The following is a 22,367-nucleotide window of genomic DNA, read 5'->3' as shown; positions in this document are numbered from 1 at the left end:
AATAAAGTTAAAGACTAAAACAAACAACAACAATCACGTCTTTATTTCACTAGGTGAGATCGACTACATAGATCGAATGATGTCATAATGATAAAAGAGTTCTATACATATTGGATTGGGATTCTATTTTGAAAGAGTTCTATACAAAAGCTGATATCATATAAGGAAGATAGAGTACATATGACCAAAATCTATTTTGTAACTGGCTGCCACTTACACATGACCAAAATGAAAGAAAGAAATAAGTATAAATATAAGAATAGGGAACAAACCAGAAGAACATGGTTGGTCCAATTCCTCCTTAATCATGTCAATTTTGTCCAAACCTCTCAAGGTCTGATTCAGAATAGCCTGCTTCTCGAAGGATCGGTTTCTATCACTGTTGCTGTCATCCAACAGCAATGAAACTGAAAACACTTACTAAACCAAAACAAAATGATAGGAATCAAGAAATACTACCCTAACTCAAGTAAAATGATCATGTTGTGAAATCCAAGTTGAACATCAAATTGGAAGATATCATATTTTAAGTTTAAATAATTAAGTTATCTGGATTAAGTGATTTATATATAATTATATATAAATGTGATGAACTCTCGATATTGTCCAACCTATTTATAGAATAAAAAAACATATATGTTGTCTCACAAAATATGTGAATCCATGTGTCATTTGTAATTGGTTAAAACATTATTTTTAAATTAAAAGTTTAATAATTAAATATTATTTTAATCTATCACATTAAATAACATATGAAGTGACATATGTATGACAGATGTGGTTCCAATTTGAATGTTGCTCATTATTCACATAGTAACATAGACCAACAAGACATTAATCTAGTATTGTAAAACTCCACTAGATCCTAAAATGACTAAAAAGTCAATAGTTCAATTCCTAAGACGAACACTTATTGGGAAGGGATACACTTGGTAGTACCAAAAAATCATAGTAACAAAATGCCAAGGGGGTGCAAAAATGACTGAATATGATCAATGACAAGAAAAACAACTACAAATTTGATCCCAAAGCCAATAATAATCATGATGCATTTAACTTAACCAGCAAGACTTAAAATAATATAGATAAGGAGCAATCAGAATAATAAAAGGAAGAGAGAAAATGAATAGAGATATTCAATAGAGTCATGCCCTATCATATATTCAAACAAGGTAGGTTTGTTTGGGTATAGTGATTAATTTAGAAAAGGACTATTTGAAGGCCTTGTACAAGATCAGCTCACAAATTTATCAGTGCCTTTGCAAGTCTTCATCTAAGCTATCCGTCTCGAAATTCGATTAAAACTTAACTGTCAAACAAACACCAACTTCAGGAACATAAAGGATTTCTTCATTGCACATTACTCTACTTCACCCAAGTAATCATCAATCTCAGCTGGTGTCAATACCCTGCAAAATGATTAACATGTTATCAAGCCACCCAATTAAGTAATCCTAGCATGTAAGGATGATTTTTTTAGTTTGAAGCAGGTAATTTGTGCTTGTGTCATGTTCACTGATTCATGTGATCTAATGGGCCAAAGATAAAGAGTGGACGTTGAAAAGTGTGTATGAGCAAAAGAAAAACTCTGCTTCTTATAAAATGTATTGAAAAGCATTTTTTTTCTTTTGCCTTCATGAAAATGCAAAACATACACAATAGACACTATAGTTAGGGGTGGAAATGAAAGTCAAGCTCGGCTAGGCTCCACTCGCTAAGGATTGGCTCGAGTCGAGTTCAATGCGAACTATTTTTCCAGCTTATGGTCGGCTGAATTAAAGTTCACAACTTTCAAGTGAATTACTAAGTTCAAATTTATGCCTCATGATGATCATTCTTATACACACAAATATATGTGTGTGTATACATATATAACGAGAAATGAAACTTTTAAATCAATTTATATGAAAATATTGATTTTAATATATATTATATTCATATATTAATATAAAAAGTATACTTATATGATTTTGAAATATTTGTGACTTAAAGCCTATTCCTCAAGTACTACTCGTTTGGTTCATGAACCAAGTTTATCGAACAAATGTCGAGATGGTTCAGTTCATTGTCAGCCTTAACTACACTCTTAATTCAAGTTGCTAATTTTCATTCCTAGTCCCCACCCATCCACTTCACAACAGCATTCCTCTTGGCCGCACCTTTTTCTTTTGCTCTAATTTTTTGAGATGCAACTTATTTTGTATTTCAAAATAAAAGAATTTGATAAAGTCACAGATTGGACAATCCAAAAATCAGCTCAGATTGGACAGAAAGCAGGAAGCAAGGTTCTAAAATTAAATATGGAAAGTTGAAAAACAAGACAAAAAGGCAACCAAACTATGTAACAAGCATCATAGGATAAAGATTTTAAGGAAATAGATATGCACCTGAACTTTTTGTCAGCACCAATAATGCCAATTTCAATATTTTTCCCTGAGATCTGTCCCTCAAATCTGGAAAACACACATAGGATAAACAGAATAGTTCCATAGACCAATACAAGGTAGGTTACAAAATACAGTATAGACTATAGAGTGAACAAGAATAAAGGGAACAATACAATTATCAAAAATGGGGTGTGCCTATTGCCACTTCTATACTTAATTTTAATTAGTAATAAGCTTAGAAGAAAAAAATGTTAAAAATTTAGATAAAGCAATGTAAGTAGCGTAGAAGTGGCCAAAAAAATTCTTAAATTGCTTTAAAATGTTGGGAGCTTGGAAGTGGCAAAAGAAACTTACTGTGGTCATTTTCAAAATTTTCAATGTAAGAAGCTTGGAAACTTCCAATAATAAAGCCAGCTCATGCCTCAGAAAAATATGTCATCAGTAATTGTTAAGATCATTACTTAAAAAATTGTTTTGTCAACCTTAGATAGAATTAAGATTCAGTATTTCCTCACTAAACCTAACAAGGAAATCTTTTAAAATAAATTACTTCTCCAAACCATAGTTTTGAAACGCTAGGGCGGCCTAGTGCATGAGGCTACAACCAAGTGGGTCTGGGAGGGTAGATGCACGGAGCCTTACCCTTGCAAGAGAATAGGCGTTTCCAGGATTTGAATTCATGATCTCCAATGACAAGGAAAATAACTTTATCGTTCGCCAAACCATAGTTTTGAAACGCTAAAGCTATCAACTATCATGCACTGCTATATTCATCACATGAGAAACATATTTTTGCCAAACAAAAGGGAAACAACCAAATGAAATAAAATGACTTTTGGGCCTCCTAATGGATAGTAGTAATAAAAAAATATACTTCCATTAATGTTTTACTAGCACATAAACATGAGAGGGCATGATCCTACCCTTCCTTTAGTGTCAATATTGCTGTGTGGACTGCATCATCAAGCTCCATATCATCTGTATACCTGCAAGTGGACAATCAAGCCAATCACTAAAATTATAGGGAAAATAAGGTTTGACTGTACCAATAAATATGTCAAAAATAATCACTACAGTCTTTAAAAAAAGTGGCATACCACCAACTGAAAACTTGTGAAAACGACACCACAGTTATAGATACACGACATCTACTTATAATTTCTGAAGCACAAATAGTGAATCAGCCACTTCTAATTCCATGAACATGTGTACCAGTGTATCAAAACACCGTCTTTAAGAGGAAACAGCAAGATAAAGACCTTAATCAACTAGGCCTCCCATAAGAATTTGGCTAACGATCAGGTTTGCAGTTTTCTCATGACAATCAATTACAATACGTATTTAATTTTATCTAGTCAAGCCACTGAAGCCAGAGACAAAAGATGTAACTATTCCAGAAAGGAGAACTAACATTTGCAAGCTAAGACAAATTAACTTTTTCACTTTCCATCAGAGTTCAGGATTAATATTTTTTTAGAAAAAATAAATTATCAGATAATATTTTTCCATTCAATATAATATAAAACAGGTCTATTTTAGGAAATGAAAAACATAATGAAAAGTTTCAACGATATAATGTCAAAAATCGTTGCATTTCTTGGATAACAGAAATCATGAAATAATTCAATCATGATAAAATACCTATATGAATGAGGTTAGTTTACATAATCGACAGAACATACATACACATGCATATTTTGATACACCCCATATTTTACCTACAGCACTGCCATTGATGTCAAAGCATACCTCTTCTCAAGAAATGTCTTTGCATTAGAAACATTTTTCCCCATAGCTGAAGCTTTCCATGAAAAGTATGAACCTGACGGATCCACCTACACAAGACACAAATCACACCAAACCAAAACCTTCAATTGTCTCCTCTCATTCTACTGACTCTGCAGTAGAAATTTTAATAAATTCCAAGTGCAAGGACAGATATCCCAGTACAATCTCATCAAACACAGAAATATGCAGAAGCGTAGAGACAAAGACCACCAATTCTCTAAGAAAACATTTAAAATTAAAGTAATTAAATAACCAAAGAGCATTTTTACTCTGAAGCGAACAAATTCAAGCAAAGAACATTATATGTAATAAAAATATTAGCTTTTTAAGTTTTCAATTTTTCATAGGATACAACATCATCTTCAGAGAATCAAAGGAGCACTGATTCATTTCACCAATGAGTGAATGTTTGTTTTGAAATCTAGAATTGTTACATGAACAGGTAGTATATGTCACAGTTAAACTTATAGACTATAGAGTTCAATTTCCCATCAAAGAGTAGAGGTGATTTTAATAAAAGTAACAGTAGCAAAACATGCATGATAAAAAGCATATTAGCATACCTGATATAATTGTGGTCCCTTATCATCAAACCCAGCAACCAGCAGGGACACTCCAAAAGGCCTAACACCACTGTCAGAAAAAAATATATAAGAATTCAAAAGATAATGAAGGGGAAAAAGAATGTGAATAAAACAGATTTGTGTTAGTACAAAAATAGGCAAAGGATCCTCAATTGAGTTCTAGACATTTTAGGTTCAGGTTGTTATCAAGGATTTGTTCACCATAAAGATATGCCTAATTTGATGTATAGAATTTCTATAGGAATCTTTATGATTATCTAACATAAACCTTCAAAAGCAAAAGCAAAAACCATCAGACTCTAACTGCTGCATAAAAAATAGCCCACGCTGAAAATGGCTTCATGAAAACTAGTTCATTGAGAAAGATATTGCCATGATTTTAGGCAACACCTTATTTTGGACATATTCCAAACTGCTGACATCCCCAGAATTAAAAATTAGTTCAAGTTTCCGGCAGCAAATGATGATCGAGGCTTTGGCAAATCAATGCTCAAAATATAATTACAACAGTTAATCTCCCACAAATTTGAAAAGCATCTCAAATGGGTACTTCATGCTCATTTAAATGGTTAATTTTGACAACTTTAATTTCTTAGCAGTTAGCAAAAACTCGTGAAAAAGTTAACCGGTTAATGGTAGTTCAAAAATTCATGAATGGGGAGGAAGACAAGTGATGATATAAATGCATAAAATAAAATTCTAAAAGCATGAATAGATAAGGTAAAGGCCTGCACTCAAAATATATATAAAACAGATAACTATTAACGAAGTAATTAATAATCACCCAGACTGAGTAAATTCCTGCATAACAGCGGCAACTTCCCTTACAAGTTGAGTGACAGGGATTGGTTCCTGCACTTACATTTTAAAAATATCAGATATCGCCTATATTTAACAAAACAAATCATGCTAGAATACCAAAAGCAAACAGAAAGGAGAGAACAATAAGGCCAGGTGTTTATTTATAAAGATTATCAATACTACATAATAATTATTCTATTTTTTTAATAATGACAGTCTCCATAGAAAGTACACGAGACTCCAGGTAAAAAAATAACTCTGAAGGAAACATCCTATCCATAAGCAACAACCAACATTCATAAGAAATTCATGATACAACAATAAAAGCAAGGTGGTATAATGAAAATGGTAAATGTGACTCAGAGCAATGGAAAACATTCGACATAAATTGACTATTTTCTCTCATAAATAAAAATAATACATTGGCTGAGTTGTAATCTCTGTTACACCAACACGGGTACGTATAGGCATAGTAGTTAAACTCGCAATTTAACTCGTAGGATTGGTAGATCTTATGAGTTTTCAAGAGGTAATGAGTCGCGTGCCAACTTTGAATGCGATGTCACCACTGCTGGTGAGATTGTCGGGGAAGAGCATAGGATCGTAAAATCGCCCAAGATCTTGATATCCACTTGCGTGATTTGATTTATTGATTTAGATATTAAGTTCTGATACTTGCTGGTCTTTTTTCTTGTCAAATACTTTAATTGATTGTGTTGACATGTTAGTTTTGCAATTATGTGAGACATAATATTTTAATATGCATATATTTTGATGTTGAAGTTTAAGTTTTATCAAGTGCTATTGTTAATTTTGTTATTTATAACAATTAAGAAAGCTGAAGTTTTTATTATTTTGTGTATATGTATATATATAAAAAATCAATATTTGGTAGGATCTTACGATCTGTGTTACGATCACACATTTTACATTTTCATCTATCCCTTCCGATCTTACGTAAGATCTCGATCTTGCCAACTAGGCGTGTAGGGTTCACCTTCTTTGAAGTACCTAGGCAACATAGGTTGTGATGTTCAGAAGAAAAAAGAAAAGAGTTTGAAGTTGAAACCCATTAATAAATCCTTGTAAACATGATTAGCACTCCAATGGCAGGTACTTCATCAGAGATATTAAATCTAGAACGTCTTATCTATTCTTTTTTAAAATACTTCCTTCTCCCCTCCAAATGAGCAACAAAAACTGACAGTTCGTAGAATATAGGTGACTTGAGCATGAAGTATTTTTCATATTTGGAGGGAATAGGTAAATTCTCCAGGCAGATGGTAACACCCAGAAGGCCAGAACAGCAATTTATGATACTACGGATAAGCTTTGCATGAGAAATAATGAACACTACATTTAGACGTGTTACCCAGTGACAAAATCGAAACCATGGAAATAAATAAAATCCCAATTTCGAAATTCAAAAGTAATGCTGACGACATTATAACTGAATCCTATTTACCAAGTATATGCAGAATTCAAGTAAGAAAAAGATATAGGAATGGAAAATGAAGATATACTGTACTTGATATAGTTGCTGATACTGCACAGCCTGTTTCCTGCTTTTTCGAACCAAAACTCTGAAATCGGGACCCATGCCACTAAACAGAAAAGACAGAAATTAGGTTTAAAGCAATAAGATACTTGGTAAGGAGGCATAAGCACATCTATTTACAAAAAAAACCCGAAATCAATGAGAAAGGTACGCTGGCTAAGAGCCTGTTATATGAAGTTTGAAATAAAAAATAAACATAAGGAAATAATTTAGTTTGATGGTTAATTTCATACGAAAGTTTAAAAAGAAAACAGAAAGAAAGTGACTTATTTCATAATGTGAAGCAAACATCGAACTACAAGGAACTAATGATGTCATGGATATATATCTTAAAATGATTCAAACATGTGGAAAGAAACAAACCTGTAAACAACGCCTATATTTGGTGTTAATAACTGAATTTTTTGGACCTGCAACCAAATATAGCAAAGACCCAGAACCAGTAAAATTTCTAATTTATTGAAGTAACATTTAACCAAATAACTTGGAAGTTTTCTTACAAAGGAAAAATGACAAAACATGAGTACTTGCAAAAACTGCATAGTTTTATCAACCGCCATGTACCAACACATCCTTAACTCCAAAAAACATAATAAGAACCTAGGTTGTATGGGTATGGATATAGTACCGGAATCCAGTACAGGGAGCAGAAGTTATTCCAGGATCTAGGATGCAGGTATGGCACACGGATATATATACATATGTATGTATGTGTGATTGTGTGTATGTATCTTTAGTTAATTAGTTAAACAAATCTCTAACAGAATCAGTTTTGTTTATTTTTATAGAAGGAATGTTCAAGATGGTGTGATTGAAGTAAAGCGGGTGTGTTAAGATCATGGCTCAGAGTTGAGTGGATAATGGAGGGTTTAGGGAAGTTAAGCTCATATTTTTCAATCTTTTTATGTCTTTCCTGGTACCTGAGTTCTATAAATTTATTTCTAATTTTCCATGTCTACAAGCTCATGGAAATTGTCCATTCCACAAAATTGGCTCTGCCATTTCAAAACCAAAATAAAGCAGACCCAACCAAAATAAAACTACATCTTCACAATAATATTTCTTCATATAAGCAAGTAAAAGTCATTAGAAACAGACAAGACAGATTTAATTCAAAGTGTAAGAATGATGAACTAAGGGAGAGAACAGAGAATAAAAATAGTAACTGGATTCTGTAACCGGATATGAATCTATTGATAATAATGATCAATCTGATTACAAGGGAAGCTAGTCTATATATAGGCTGTTAGTTAATACAGCTGCCAACAAAGCCTAACTGCCTCTGCTGACTCAGCAGAAGCATGTGCAGAAATACTACACACTAGAAATTACATGATTCCCTTTTCACTGCAAGCTTAAACTAAAGTTCTAAACCCCTGGCTCTGTTACAAAGGCATGCATCCTTCACCCTGGGAAAAATGATGGCTTTGCCAGTGCAATGACAACCAAGTAATTTTAGCAAAATCTATTATTTCTTGGGGATGGGAAAGGGGCACTAACGCAAGACGAAAAAGATAGCAGAACTAAGGTGAGCAGGACCTCAGATAGTAAAAGTTTATAAATTTATGACATCAATGATGATTGTAAAACAACCCAAAGAAAAGGAAACTCACTGATGCTTCATCAACCAAAATAGATGGTAGTTTCTTCTCTGTTGCAATAACAACTCCATTTGCAGCTGCAACAACCAAACAGACAATTGCAATAAACAAAAGCCATAGCAAATACATTACAAGATCCAGATTATGTACATGACATGAGGCCACAGGAACAATGAGTAAACAGTACAAACAACAGCTGAAAATAAGATTCACATCTTGCCAAAACTTTACCAAAAAACATGATAGTGTCCTCCAAAACATATTCTTACCCATAGCTTGACTTACCCTCTACATGTTGCCAAAATCAATTATAGGTTATAAGGCCTCATAAGAACAGTAAGCCTTTCCACACCAGCTAGACAGGACACAACCCCACACTGTAAGAAATCAACCTTTCGCCCATCTATTAGATAACAATCATTTAATCTGACCCTGCCTTTATAAAAAACCCTCCAAGACAACTGAGATGTCTACTTAGCATTTCTCAAACTTGATATATAATTACACCATTTCCCAAGTCACAAATGCTAACTAGTTACCAGCATCCACAACCATCTTACTCTTGCTAAATTTCCTGAAATGTAGTATTGTTGTGAAATTAAGGCATCCAATTTGAAACGTGTGGTTCAAGTATTCTATGTATCTGATTGAACAAGCCAAATATTGAAACTCAGCTCCCCTATAGCCCATTAATTTCAAGTTAGAGAAAACTACCCGAAATTCAAAAACAACTTTCCCAATCAAGAGTCATTTATTTCACTTTCTCACCACCTATCAGCAGGAATAAAAACCTCACCAATCAACAAATAAAACATCTACCATTCCTATCCTAACCATATGGCATTTAAGTATCCCATAAACCATGAGCTGTTTAATTTTAAAACCAATTACATAGAATCATTTAACAACTAAAAGCCAGAGGCAACATGAACACTAAGGAGTAAAGGTTATAGCCAGATGCCCAGATCAATAGGTAAAGATAAACTCACCTTTAATTCCCAGAGAGGTTTGTCCGGACCCAACAGCTGTCAAAGCATGTTCAATCTGAACAAGCTTCCCAGAAGGACTGTTGAACAACACACAAGAAAATAAGTTAACACATACATGATAAACCCTCACATTATATTCTTTTGTAAACAAACCAATAAAAGTTATCAACAGTAAGCATACCTAAATGTGGTAAGAGAAAAGGAGTATTGACTATCACCCATGATAACCTACAAATCCTGCACACAACTTCATTTACAATCACACAAAATATTGTAGTAAAAAGGCATCCCACTGGAAAGATTGTTTCGGTATTTGAACCAGTTACATAGTTCGGATATCAGTTCCGCTACATTGCACCCAGTTCCATGCAGTTTATCACTTTTTACATTGCTATTATGAAACTTATTTTATAAGGAACCTAATACGTAGTAAACAGTACACCGAATCCGGTACCCAGTATACAGGATAAATGAGGAGACCATGGACTATGATTTGAACTCATGACCTCATTAAGCAACTAACATTGCACAAAAAATTGAACAAAATAAAGTACTAAAACTAACATTGCACAAAAAATTGAATATAAGTGAAGTTATGTACAAAAAATATTTCAATCAAGGAACATAAAAAACTTCAAGTTATGAACAAACCAGCCCAATGAACAAAATAAAGTACTAAACTTCTCCCTTTGCAACCAAATTAAACACAATTTTTTAAATGAAAAAAGTCACAAATTTTAAATCGGAGTTCAAAATGATACTGGTAACATTTAAACAATTTGATAAGTCAAAAAATGGAAAATGGTGAGAGAGAATCGACAATTTTCAAATCAAAGTGTATATCAGGAAAAAATGCAGAAAATAAATCAAACCCTTTTGTTTAACAAGGAACAGTTAAAAATAAAAATAAAAAGGATTGAAATTTTTCATCAGAAGAATTGATTCTTATTACCTTAACGCAAAAACAATGTTATTGGTAGAGAGAAGAAATCAGAAGTGAGAGATTTTGCAGAATGAATGTTTTTGTATTCTATTTGGTATTCGTCGCGAACAAGAAAACTACTTCAATTGGGCTTGTGGGCCTTCAAGTTTTAATTCGGCCCAAATTCAATATGAACCTTGCTTGTTTTAGAGGAGACACTAGGTCAAGAGTACCACTTGGGTTTTTTTATTTTGGAAAAAAAGAATATATACTTATACTATAAGAAATTTTTATAAGTTTATTATATCATTCATATTTTATTATCATTGACTCTAAAATAAAAATAAAAGTAACATAAATGAATGATAGATGATACACTGATTGTATATAAATCTTTACACTATTAGTACATAGATATTACACTCATTTATTTATTTTTTAAGAACTTTGTATGTAGTTGAAGAAATATATTTTATGATTCTATATACACTAGACAAGAGTTTATATACACCTTGGGTTAAAAATATTTTCACTCATTTGATTTGTTAATCATTTGCTATGAGTTACTTTAGGAGTAATTACTCCTTGAAGTAGAAGTATAAACAAACATCACAAGTAGCGTGCACATTTACAAGCTTTAAGAAAAGAGTTTGAAATTCTTTATATGAAGGAAGGAGAATCTCTAAATGATTATTTTGCTCCGATACTTACCATAGCCAACAAAATGAAGGCTAATGGTGAAAACTAGGGAGATGGTGTGGTTGAAAATTTTTGAGATCCATGACTCCCAAATTTAGTTATATTATATGTTCCATTGAGAAATCTAAAGATACAAACACTTTGTCCATTGATGAATTGCAAAGCAATTTGCTTGTTCATGAACAACACATGATTTCTAATATTGAAGAAGAACATGCTTTGAAGATTACTCACGTGAATTCATATGTAGATGGAGGTCGAGGACGTGGAGGTTTTGGACGACAAGGACGAGGGCGTGACAAACAAAGATTTGACAAATCCATAGTAGAGTGCTATAATTGTCATCAACTTCAGCAATTTAGATGGGAATGCTCAAACCAAAAGAATGAGGCCAGCTATATAGAGACTCGATAAGAAATGTTGTTGATGACTTACACAGATAAGAAAAAATTCATTGAACAACTTGTGTGGTATATTGATTCTGGATGTAGCAATCACATGTGCTAGAGGAAGAATACCTTGCCAATCTTGATGAAATTACAACGATTTTGTTAATTTGAGCAATAATTCCACCATGGTTGTACATTGAAAAATGTAACATAAGGTTAAACTTGAATAGTATAATATATATTGTTATTGGCGTCTTCTTTGTGCCCGAAATGAAAACTAATTTGCTAAGTATTGGGCAATTTCAAGAAAAATGGCTTGGTATTTTGTTTCAATATGGAAAGTGTAAAGTTTTCCATCCTGAAGGTGGAATAATCATGGTGACCAGAATAACTTTAAATTGAATGTTCATGTTATATGTCATATCTCAACCTAAAAAGTCGAATTACTTTCACACGGTTATAGAATATATAATGCATCTTTGACACTATATATATGGGTACCTGAGTTTTCAAGGTTTAAATAAACTTATGCATAAGAGTATCATAAATGGCTTACCAAAATTGAAGTCAACAACAAGGTTGTGCAAGGATAATGTTCAATTTAAGGTGAGATATGTGGTTAATTAATGTGTTGATGGTGATTACTTAGAATTATATAGTTTTTTGTAAAAAATTAAATAATATGAAGGATAAAATAGGAAATGAAAATTACACCATGATAAAAATTACACAATTTTTTGTATTTATATAGTATAAAAGTATAGATATAAATGTAAATAAATTACATAGTTAAACTATCCTATCAAAACATATGATTTCATATATAATTAATAATTATTTATAAATATATAAATGCAAATTTTTATACAATTATTAAAGAGAAAAATGTATAAACTATAACTATATGTCAAATATTGTCACTACATCATCACCATTTATATTTATCATAATTGACACTTTAAAAAATATAATTCAAATGAATGATGAATAATATAATAACAATGTATAAATCTTGACACTGCGTAAATATTACACCCATTAATAACTATGTATAATTACATTAAAGTAATATATTTTCATCTTTTTTGGACCAAATTAAAAGAAAACGTTAGACTAATGTTTTATTTTATTTTTTAATTTTAAGTAAACCATTTGACTCACTTTACCGGTTAAGACTATAATCAAAATCATTTTCAAGTCCGGTGGTAAGTCGAGGATACAACCTTTGGGTGTACCTAAACTTGGTGAAAAGTAAAAACTAAAAAAAAAGGTTAAAAATTGTAGCTGATCAATTCCTTGAAAATAAACCCATTAAAAAGGGTACCCAACACAATATTTTTCTCAAATTAGTAAATTTTCCGCAAAAGAGAGTGTAGGATCAACACACTTTTGTCTGGTTTTGATCATTCGAGTTAACAAAGGCCACTCCTTTTATTATTATAAGGTAGCTCAGTACAATGGCCTCAACTATTTTCACAAAGACTCAATTGGGTCATCGTTTCATTCACTCTTTCTCCTCACTCACCCTTAAGCCACACTTTTTCTCATCTTTCTTCAATGTAAGTATCACCTTTTATGTATCTAGGATTCTGTATTTTTCTTCACTTTTTGTTTTGATTTAATGTATTAGTTTTCTCCTTATGACACTAGTTTTTGTAAAAAAAAAATTGTTATTTGGGTTGTTTCTCTTTGTGGGTATCTGGGTTATGGTTTTTTTTTCAATTAAAGTTTTGATTTTTCACTGGTTTGTTGACTGTGGAAATTAGGGTATGTGGTGGTTCACTTTTTTTCTTTTTGTTCTGGATTCTAGATCAGTAGAGTGATATCATATGCTATTGTGGTAGTTTTCCATGGCATATTTTTCAATCAAGTCCAATTTTTTGTGTTTGGTCTTGAAGTATAAGTGTATCAACTGAAGTGGCATTAGAAAGTTAATAACAAATTAGCTTATATTGCAATCATGCCCCTTCCAGACAATGGATACTGTTATTACAAGTAATTCAAGGGTCAACATTTTTTAGGTTCACTTATATGACTTATAAGTTAGTGATATTGTAAATTAAGTTTCATTGCATTGGTTTTATGAGTGAATCATTGATAATTTGATATAGTTGGTAGTCTCTGCGATACAAATGTGTGCAATTGCTTATTTCTTTTAGGATGCATTGGTCGGATCTGATGTTTTTTTATTCTTATGTATGGAAATTTGATAGAAGCATTGGAATAAGTAATTTATTTAACTTATAGTGTACGTCACATTTCCTTTTGGAGTCTAAATTCTTTAATTTGTTCATGTATTTAATGTATAAAATTAATCTCGATGAGTAGAACTCATTAATTTATTTATGCATTATGTTGTTGACCTTAAGCTGCTTGTTGATCCTCGGTTTTTATTTTTGTCAAGATCTTATTGTATAGTTATTTCTCATTGCGCAGAAACAGCTATTTTGTACACGAGCGGTCCCAGCCTACACAGCCCAAAGCACAAAAAGGACCGGTTGGGCTCCTCATATGGCTTCTTCCATAGTTGGTACAAGAGCTACATACTCGACAAAATCTGCATCCACAAATGAACCAGTTGTTTCTGTGGATTGGCTTTATGAGAACTTGAAGTATCCTGATATTAAGGTACTTGTCTAGTCGTTATTGTTGACGTGAAGGTGCACTCACATAGTTTTTATTTGTTATTTTGTTGCAGCAGCTGCTACTGTTGTTCTTGTTGCTGTTCCCCCAGCACTTTCCATGCACGACAAAAAATATTTATTCATTTCCGATTGCAATTTCCTTTACATTAAATGCAAGGGTATAAGCATTGCTACAAATAGCGGTCATAGTGGTCGCTATAGTGGCAGACATAGCAAAGCATAGTGGTCACCACATTGTATGGGTGTGATAGGGTTGGCATAGGGTAGTAGAAAAGAGGTTAGTTGTTAGGAGTTGTTTGAATTAAATAAAGAGGGAATTCCTAGAATACCCTTATTAGTTAGTTAGACTAGGGTATTATTTGTATAAATAGAGAAGGGGAAGCTTGTAAGAAGGAAGTTTTTTGGGACATTTTGTAAATGTGGAATAACTGAATTGGAGCAATTCGGTTGGGAGGGAAACTGCTGGCAGTTTCCATTTCATTCTTGTACTCTTGTATCTCTTTCTTTCAATACAATTTCATAGATTCAAGATCAAATTGATCTTGGATACATTCTTTCTTCAATCTTTCTACTCTTTCTTTTCGTGATTAATACCAGTTCTAACAGGGTGTCAAAATCCTTAAGTTAATCCCACTTGAAGCCTATCAATCAGCACCGAATTAGGACTTTAGGCATCCGCTTAGGGCTTAGAGCTTCATTTGCACACACAGCCTAATGAATTTCAAGTCTTTAACACTGCACAACCATATTTTCAAACCGAAGACTGATGACCTATCTTTGTTTTGTACTAAATCATCCTAGCCCATGATTACATATCATTCTTGCACTAGAAGCCAATGTTTCACATTTGCATGGCAGTTTCTTCTAGTGTTTTCACAGCTCCCACTCTTGTTTGTACTAGTTCATGTTTCACGCATCTGCAGCCTTGGTTTTGAAACAACTCCTATCCAGAACTGCGGCATCATTCTAGGCAGTCACGGTTACAGCAGTTGGCCACCCTCTATATTTGTTTTACAATTTATTCAAGTCTTCATTGTAATTACTATCTTTTTTATATTGGCTGATCTGCGATGTATTATGCGGCTATTTTGTATTTGGGAATGGGCTCCGTGCCGCAATCTGCTATTAAATACCTTGGGTAAAAGCTGAGAATTAAGCAAACACCCTCCAATAGAAGTGCTAGGTTAAGCAATTTGATCAGAATTGGGAAAATGAACTTCTTTCTGATCTCTTATTGATTGAAACTGCTAATGAATAAGTATTTGTATAATTAAAACTAAAAAACCGTCTCTTTCAATCCACCAACTTGATAATATGAAGATCTGGTCGCTTGTTCAGTCACAATATATCAGGTTTGAGAATATCATTCGTTATTTCATTACTATGTATATTTGAATGGAATCTATAGTAAAATTAGAAAAGACCACACTTCTTGTCACTTAGTGCCCCCCAACTTTTTTATGGATGACTTTCAATATATTGTTTAGGTGATTTTGAAGCTGCCTAGGCAACGCAATACCGCATCAATTGTTATAAATTGAATATGCTTCTATGGTCTTTTTATTTTCTTTTAAATTGGATATTCCATTTAATACCAACTCTCTTAATTGTCTTTTCTATTCAGGTGCTGGATGCATCCTGGTACATGCCGGATGACCAGAGGAATCCAATTCAAGAATATCAGGTATGGACATTATATTGTATGACTTAACTATGTTCTCTTGTACATGCTTAGTTTTATGATTTACTTTTTTATCCTACCATTTTCTGTCAATATTTACTTTGTGTTATGTAACATAACATGGAACAGGTTGCTCACATTCCTGGGGCCCTTTTCTTTGACGTAGATGGAATTTCAGATCGATCTACAAATGTGAGTTGATCCTCTCTTCATTTATCCATGCTGACGATGTTTAATTGATATCTTAGATGCTATATGTACTTTTACGTTGAAGGCCTGAAGCTTTTCTTGTATAAGAATCTTCGCTTTCATGTTTATTATTAGTAATCTGCTAAACTTCTGATCTTGCACTACTATGTTATGCATATATTATAAACAAGATGGAGGGGATAAAAACGGAAAAAAACTACTGAGTTATTTAATCACTTTTCTGGCATGGAAGTGCAAGAGGATAATTTGCTGCTCAAGGGGTCATTAGAAGAATGATGGCTGATATTCCTTCTTCCTTTTGCTGGATACTAGTTTAGTATTTGGATGCTTGTGACTCTTTCATTGCTGGTTATATGCTTTTTAGGAGTCTTATTTTGTTGGCTGTCTTATTTGTTATGTGATTGTTTTGTAGATTTTTTTCGCTTGAATTTCTTTTGTTCTTGTCAATAATTTTTGCTATATCTCTTGTCTTTCAATGCTATTCACTTTCTCATCATAGCTAAAATGTGAATGCTAACTTGTATTTCTTGACCAGTTACCACACATGCTGCCATCAGAAGAAGCTTTTGCTGCTGCTGTTTCAGCTCTTGGTATACAGAATAAAGATGACTTGGTTGTTTATGATGGCAAAGGACTATTTAGTGCTGCTCGTGTTTGGTGGTAAGCAGCGGTGATGTGTACAAAATACATATAATGAGTGAATTGTGGGATCATAGATCTTTGCTAAGTAGTTTAACTAATAGTTCTTTTCTCTGTTCATTGATTAAAAGGATGTTCCGAGTGTTTGGTCATAACAGAGTTTGGGTATTAGATGGTGGCCTGCCAAGATGGCGTGCATCGGGTTATGATGTTGAATCTAGTGCTTCAAGTGATGCTATTCTTAAAGCCAGTGCTGCAACTGAGGCAATCGAGAAAACATATCAGGGACTATCAGTGCGTTTGGAACCTGTCCATCTAGATTAATTCAATTCCTTTTTTTCCTCGAGTTGCTTTTATGTTACTTGGATTAAATGTGGTGAACTTGAATTTGACATTTGCATTTTGTTCTAAAGTCTTGCTTCTGTCACGTGCATATTTTTGTTGTCAGGTTGGCCCAATCACATTTCAGACTAAATTTCAGCCACACCTTGTTTGGACCCTCAATCAGGTTGGTTTCGCTTTTATCATTGTCATTTGAAAGGCAAACTCTGAATATGCATGTCTTAATTGCTGAAAGAAGTAAATGTACTATGACACGAGAAGTTCCATTTTAGATATGTGTCTGTTGATACTCAGATAATGCTAACATTACTTAAGCAATTCATTAAATTATAGTGACAATGTTGGTGGTTGTTGAACCATCAAAGGTTGCTTGCTAGAGTTCCCAAAATCAACTTCTGCCTGGTTTGAAGTAGTTGCTGCATTATTCGGCAAGACCCTTGAGTAGATTGAACCTCTGTGCCCATTTTTTTAACTAACCAGTTTTCTTGATTGTGCCGTATAATATTTTAACATTTTAATCACTAGTTAGCTGGTGTTGTATGTCAGCATGCTATCGATAATTGAGTAGATACTAGGGTCTAGACCCTAGAAAACATTTTATAGAAACAATTGAAGTAGTGACAAAATCACATGGGCCTATTTTGTCATTTTGAAGAAATATTTAGCTTAAAATGACATTTTCATGATGTATATTGGAAAGCTCTATATGAATGTCGGTGCTTATAATGACCAAGGCCCTAGTACATAAACTTCGATAACAACTCTTCTTTTGGTACAAAAATGAGAAAAAAAGTATTGAACCTGTTTTATGGAACTGAGCTCTGTATATAACAAACAACTTCAATAATGGTCATAACTCAAAACTTTGACATCTTCATGTAGTTAGAGAATAATGATATAGAATAAAATTGGAAGTTTATAACCAAAAAATATTCATATAAGTTAGAGCTCCATGGTTCATGCAGACATTATTACGAAGTAGAACAAATTTATGAAATATTGTTCCTAGTATCGTGTTTGAATACTATAGTCTCATGAAATTTTTGGTTTATTCTATCAACTATCAATATGAACCAGAAGAGGTATCATATGTAACTTAGACACCTGCAATATATTGTAAGTTAAAAGTTCCCTTATTTCTTTTGTTTCTTTCTTCTCTAAGGTAAAGAGAAACATTGAGGAAAAAAGACACCAACATATAGATGCTCGATCAAAGCCCAGGTAATTTACATTCCTTTTGTACTGCTTGTATACGTCATCACATTATTGCATGCATTGAAAATCTATGCCTCGGCATTATGAATATATAAGTTTAATATGTGAGCAGTTAATTGTAAGCATGTTACTTTGTTTTATGGATGTTGTCTTCCAACTTGAATAACATCAGTTATAAGCATGTTACTTGGCTTTTTTCTATTTTCTTCGGGCTTTGAAAACCTTGGTTCAATTGCTAAAGATGGGAAATGATTTTGGGATATACTGTAAGCTTAATGTGTCATCATTCTGCATGGCATCTCTCCTATGTCGCAGTTGCTCCCTACAGACAAGGTTTTTCAATGACATGCAATCATCTTAACCACTAACCGGCTACCAAGCATTCTATTCTTCTTATGGCTAGATTCAATCTCCCGGTCCCTGCAGAAAGGAAAGATAATTTCACGTTCTTCCTTTTGAGAATGGAGGATTAGGAAAATCCTATTGATTGCAATTTTCTCCCGACCCTTGGGAAACGCATGAAAAAAGGCTCGAATGGTAGGATCCCGCCATCACCCCAAAATGAAATAACTAAACGGGTTGTTGTAAAAGAAGTATAAAAAGTATCATATCCACATAGACTTGGTTGATATTAAGTTAATTAATTGGAAAACTCAATTAAATTGGGTAATAAGAAGGTTGCTTTGGTACTTACCATGAGGTGAAAATTTGTCCATTTAGTTTTTATTGGATTGGGCGTCTAGTTAGGAGGCCAAGTGCACGAAGCTCCCACCTAGTGGGGTTTGGAGAAGGTAGATGCATGCAACATTACCCCTGCAAGCAGAGAGGTTGTTCCCAGGATTTTAACTCTTGACCACTTGGTCACTAAGCAACAACCTTTCTATTATGCTGAGGCTCACCCTCATATGTAGCCGACCCCACCTGGTAGGATTAAGGCTTAATTTTTTTTTGTTCTTGGGTGTGTGGTTGTTAACATTCTAAGTAAACTTACACCTTTGGGTGTTCAAAGTGATTGAAAGTTCTTATGGACTGAGTCATGTTGGTTTGATCTTCCATAACTGGTCACGTCACATGCACATTCTAAAAAGTTGTGTGAATTTTTGAAATAAAATGGTAATGGTTGTTTAAGTTTTTATTTAGACAATCATATATGATGGGCATGCAATCAATAAGTGATACTTTAATTTTGACCTTTCATGCAAGATCCATATGTTATGATCACTTCTATCTGAGATTAATCCTTTCCACTCTGGATATTTTCTTTTTTTGTTGTCTTGGTAGATTTCTTACTAATTGACTTTATTTTCCATGGATTTATAAGTTTCCTCTTTAAATATAATTTTTTTTTACTAAAGTGACTGTTTTATATGTGCCATTCTTGGATTTATGGAGATTTTATCCTTTGCCAGGTTTGATGGAGCTGCACCGGAGCCCCGAAAGGGAATAAGAAGTGGCCATGTACCTGGCAGCAAATGTATTCCTTTTGGCCAGGTACAGCATATATGGTCATGTCCATTTTATCATGATTACCCAGAGAAGCAATTTATATTTCCTGCATATAGTACCGTCTTTTGCTAGCTACTCTTAGCTTTATGCCTATGTATCATCTTTCATCACGCGTTGGCTTCCTAAATTCAATCTATTCTTATACTTTTCTCTAGGGAGATAGCAGTTTTCCCACTATTTTTTGTAAAATCACAAGCATGTCTATGCGTGTGTGTGCTCGACTATTTTACCAATGCTTGATGTATTTACCTGCAGTTGTTAGATGGTGATTCTCATACACTATTACCGGAAGATGAGCTAAAGAAGCGATTTGATCAAGAAGGTATGAACCTCTTGTTATGGACATTTTTTATAAAGCTGAAATCAGTTGCATTACTTTGTTCTTGACGCCTTTAATATCATATGTGCTTATTGATCTGCAGGCATCTCTTTGGAAAGCCCAGTTGTGACTTCTTGTGGGACTGGAGTAACTGCTTGCATTCTTGCATTGGTACTTCTCTCTCTATATCATATAGTTTTGATGAATCTAATGATATTCCTTGCTTTGGGAAAAGGAAAATCGCTATAATTACATCCTTTACGGATCGAGCATATGACCTATTTCTCCAAGGAGATGAAAAGGAAAACAAATTGCTTAGACATGGTAGTCACTAACAAGTACTTTTGCTTTGAGGGTAGTCAAAGTGATAGTTTCCCCCCCATTTTTCTGATTATAAGTCATATAGCTTTTCCAATTCTTTCATCTGTTACTCACTTTTCAATATCCTTTATTTTCTGAAAGTGAAACATATAAGTGCAATGCATCATATTATTCTTTTGTTTTATTCAAAGTAAATTGTTACATAGGATAAGGTTGCACTTAATTTAATCTTCTATTGAGCAGTAGTTTTTGCTGCTTCTGAATGAGCCTACTACTGCTCAATAGAAAAAAGGGTGGTCCAGTGCACGAGGTTCTCACCTAGTGAGATTTACCCTCCCCAAATTCCATTAAGTAGGAGCCTCGTACACTGAGCTGCCCTTTTTCTTTTGAGCAATAGTAGGCTTACTCAGAAACAGTACAAACATGTTATTAGTTAACTTAATGTCATGGAAATTACTTTTTGATTATTCACCACCTCATTTTCATTTTCAGGGTCTGCATCGTCTTGGAAAGTCTGATGTTGCAGTTTATGATGGTTCTTGGACTGAATGGGGAGCACAATCTGATACACCTGTGGAAACTTCAGAAACTTAAAAGTAACTACATTACCATGGCACCATTTACCACATTCAGCTTTGCCCAAAAACTATCAGCAACATGACAGGCTGTACCAGATTTTTCTGTCTTTTTACTCTCTTTTAATTTATTGTTTAGAGGGTGAGTTTGGCGCAACAATAATACTGTTTCTTAGTGATCATGAGCTCATAGATTCAAATCATGAAAACAACTTCTTTGCTTGTGGGGATAAGGCTGTACACATTTATCCTCCTCTAACCAGTGGGAGCCTCATGCACTAAGCCACCCTTTTAAATTATGGTTTAATTGTGATTGAATTACCAATGTGATCCATGTGAAATATTATTATAATTAAACCTTTCACGTGGCTCATATAAAATAATGATAGGATGGTGCCAAGGTTTTAGTTTGTGTCATGAATAAAAATCATAAAAAGGTAAATCTAACATATTTTATTCATTCCTAATAAACATTAAAGATTCAAGACATATAGTTAGTTACATAGAAAATCATAACTGTTTTTAAAGATGTTAAGTAGATCACTTTTCAAAGCAAAGTTTTTGTCTTTGACCATGTTTTTAGGACACTATTTAACATTTTCATTTTCCTTGTATATCCATTTCCATTTGTTTCTTCTCTTTTCTTTCTGCAATCTTCTTTCCCCTTATGCTAGATTCTGTTTCACCAACTTGTAAACGGAAAACATATGATCATAAGGCTTTTATGGTCTAAAGGGAATGCCATTTCTACATAAAGCAGTTTATGATGTAAGGCTTTTCACTTGAGTGTAAACTTGGTTGGCTATAAGAGCTTTGGTTTAGTTGACATAACTTTCTCCATTTTCTTCTTCCAAATTTGATTCAAAGCCTTTTCCTATTCTAGAGTCATCAGAAATTTCTCAAGAATACATATTTCGATAACATGGATACTAGAGTTGTGAACTCCAAAATTTCTTAATCATGGTGAGAAAGATAAGTGGAGGTGGCACTATGCTTCAATTGTAAATAGAAGTGCCACAACACAATTTAAAGAAGCTAGTGTCCCAAGATCTAGAATTTGTGAGCAATATCTTAAAAGATTTGGAGATAAAGATGAAACATTGATTTTGTTAGCAATTTTATATTAATTTATTTGTAGCCATATTATGAATTTGGTAACTATTGATTCTATCTTCTCTATCTTTTTAATTTATTTA

General features: G+C 33.3%; 2 protein-coding genes across 4 annotated transcripts; one reads left to right on the top strand and one right to left on the bottom strand.

The window, feature by feature from the left end:
• On the bottom strand, positions 1,034-10,789 carry LOC109356725 (proteasome subunit alpha type-2-A). 2 transcript variants are annotated; one of them, XM_019600217.1, is made up of 12 exons: positions 10,661-10,789; positions 9,890-9,945; positions 9,709-9,785; positions 8,732-8,796; positions 7,482-7,528; positions 7,089-7,164; positions 5,544-5,611; positions 4,739-4,808; positions 4,137-4,222; positions 3,311-3,373; positions 2,388-2,453; positions 1,034-1,409 (listed from the first exon to the last, which is right to left on the bottom strand). In XM_019600217.1, exons 2-12 carry the CDS (start codon positions 9,928-9,930, stop codon positions 1,361-1,363), a joined length of 708 nt encoding a protein of 235 aa, XP_019455762.1. In that variant the 5' UTR covers positions 9,931-9,945; positions 10,661-10,789; the 3' UTR covers positions 1,034-1,360. The 2 variants fall into 2 exon arrangements, with proteins under 2 accessions (XP_019455762.1, XP_019455763.1); XM_019600218.1 differs by having other exon boundaries at positions 9,890-9,936; positions 10,661-10,733.
• LOC109356723 (thiosulfate/3-mercaptopyruvate sulfurtransferase 1, mitochondrial-like) lies at positions 8,069-21,193 on the top strand. 2 transcript variants are annotated; one of them, XM_019600213.1, is made up of 12 exons: positions 8,069-8,194; positions 14,161-14,346; positions 15,988-16,047; positions 16,174-16,236; positions 16,790-16,914; positions 17,025-17,187; positions 17,342-17,401; positions 18,398-18,456; positions 19,860-19,941; positions 20,212-20,278; positions 20,379-20,446; positions 21,089-21,193. In XM_019600213.1, exons 1-12 carry the CDS (start codon positions 8,084-8,086, stop codon positions 21,188-21,190), a joined length of 1,146 nt encoding a protein of 381 aa, XP_019455758.1. In that variant the 5' UTR covers positions 8,069-8,083; the 3' UTR covers positions 21,191-21,193. The 2 variants fall into 2 exon arrangements, with proteins under 2 accessions (XP_019455758.1, XP_019455759.1); XM_019600214.1 differs by lacking the exon at positions 8,069-8,194 and adding an exon at positions 13,060-13,277 and having other exon boundaries at positions 14,155-14,346.

This window comes from Lupinus angustifolius, chromosome LG09, assembly GCF_001865875.1.
Source record: "Lupinus angustifolius cultivar Tanjil chromosome LG09, LupAngTanjil_v1.0, whole genome shotgun sequence".
Classification (NCBI taxonomy): Eukaryota; Viridiplantae; Streptophyta; class Magnoliopsida; order Fabales; family Fabaceae; genus Lupinus; species Lupinus angustifolius.
Note: the sequence above shows the minus strand (reverse complement) of the source record. Positions and strands in the feature narration are given on the sequence as shown.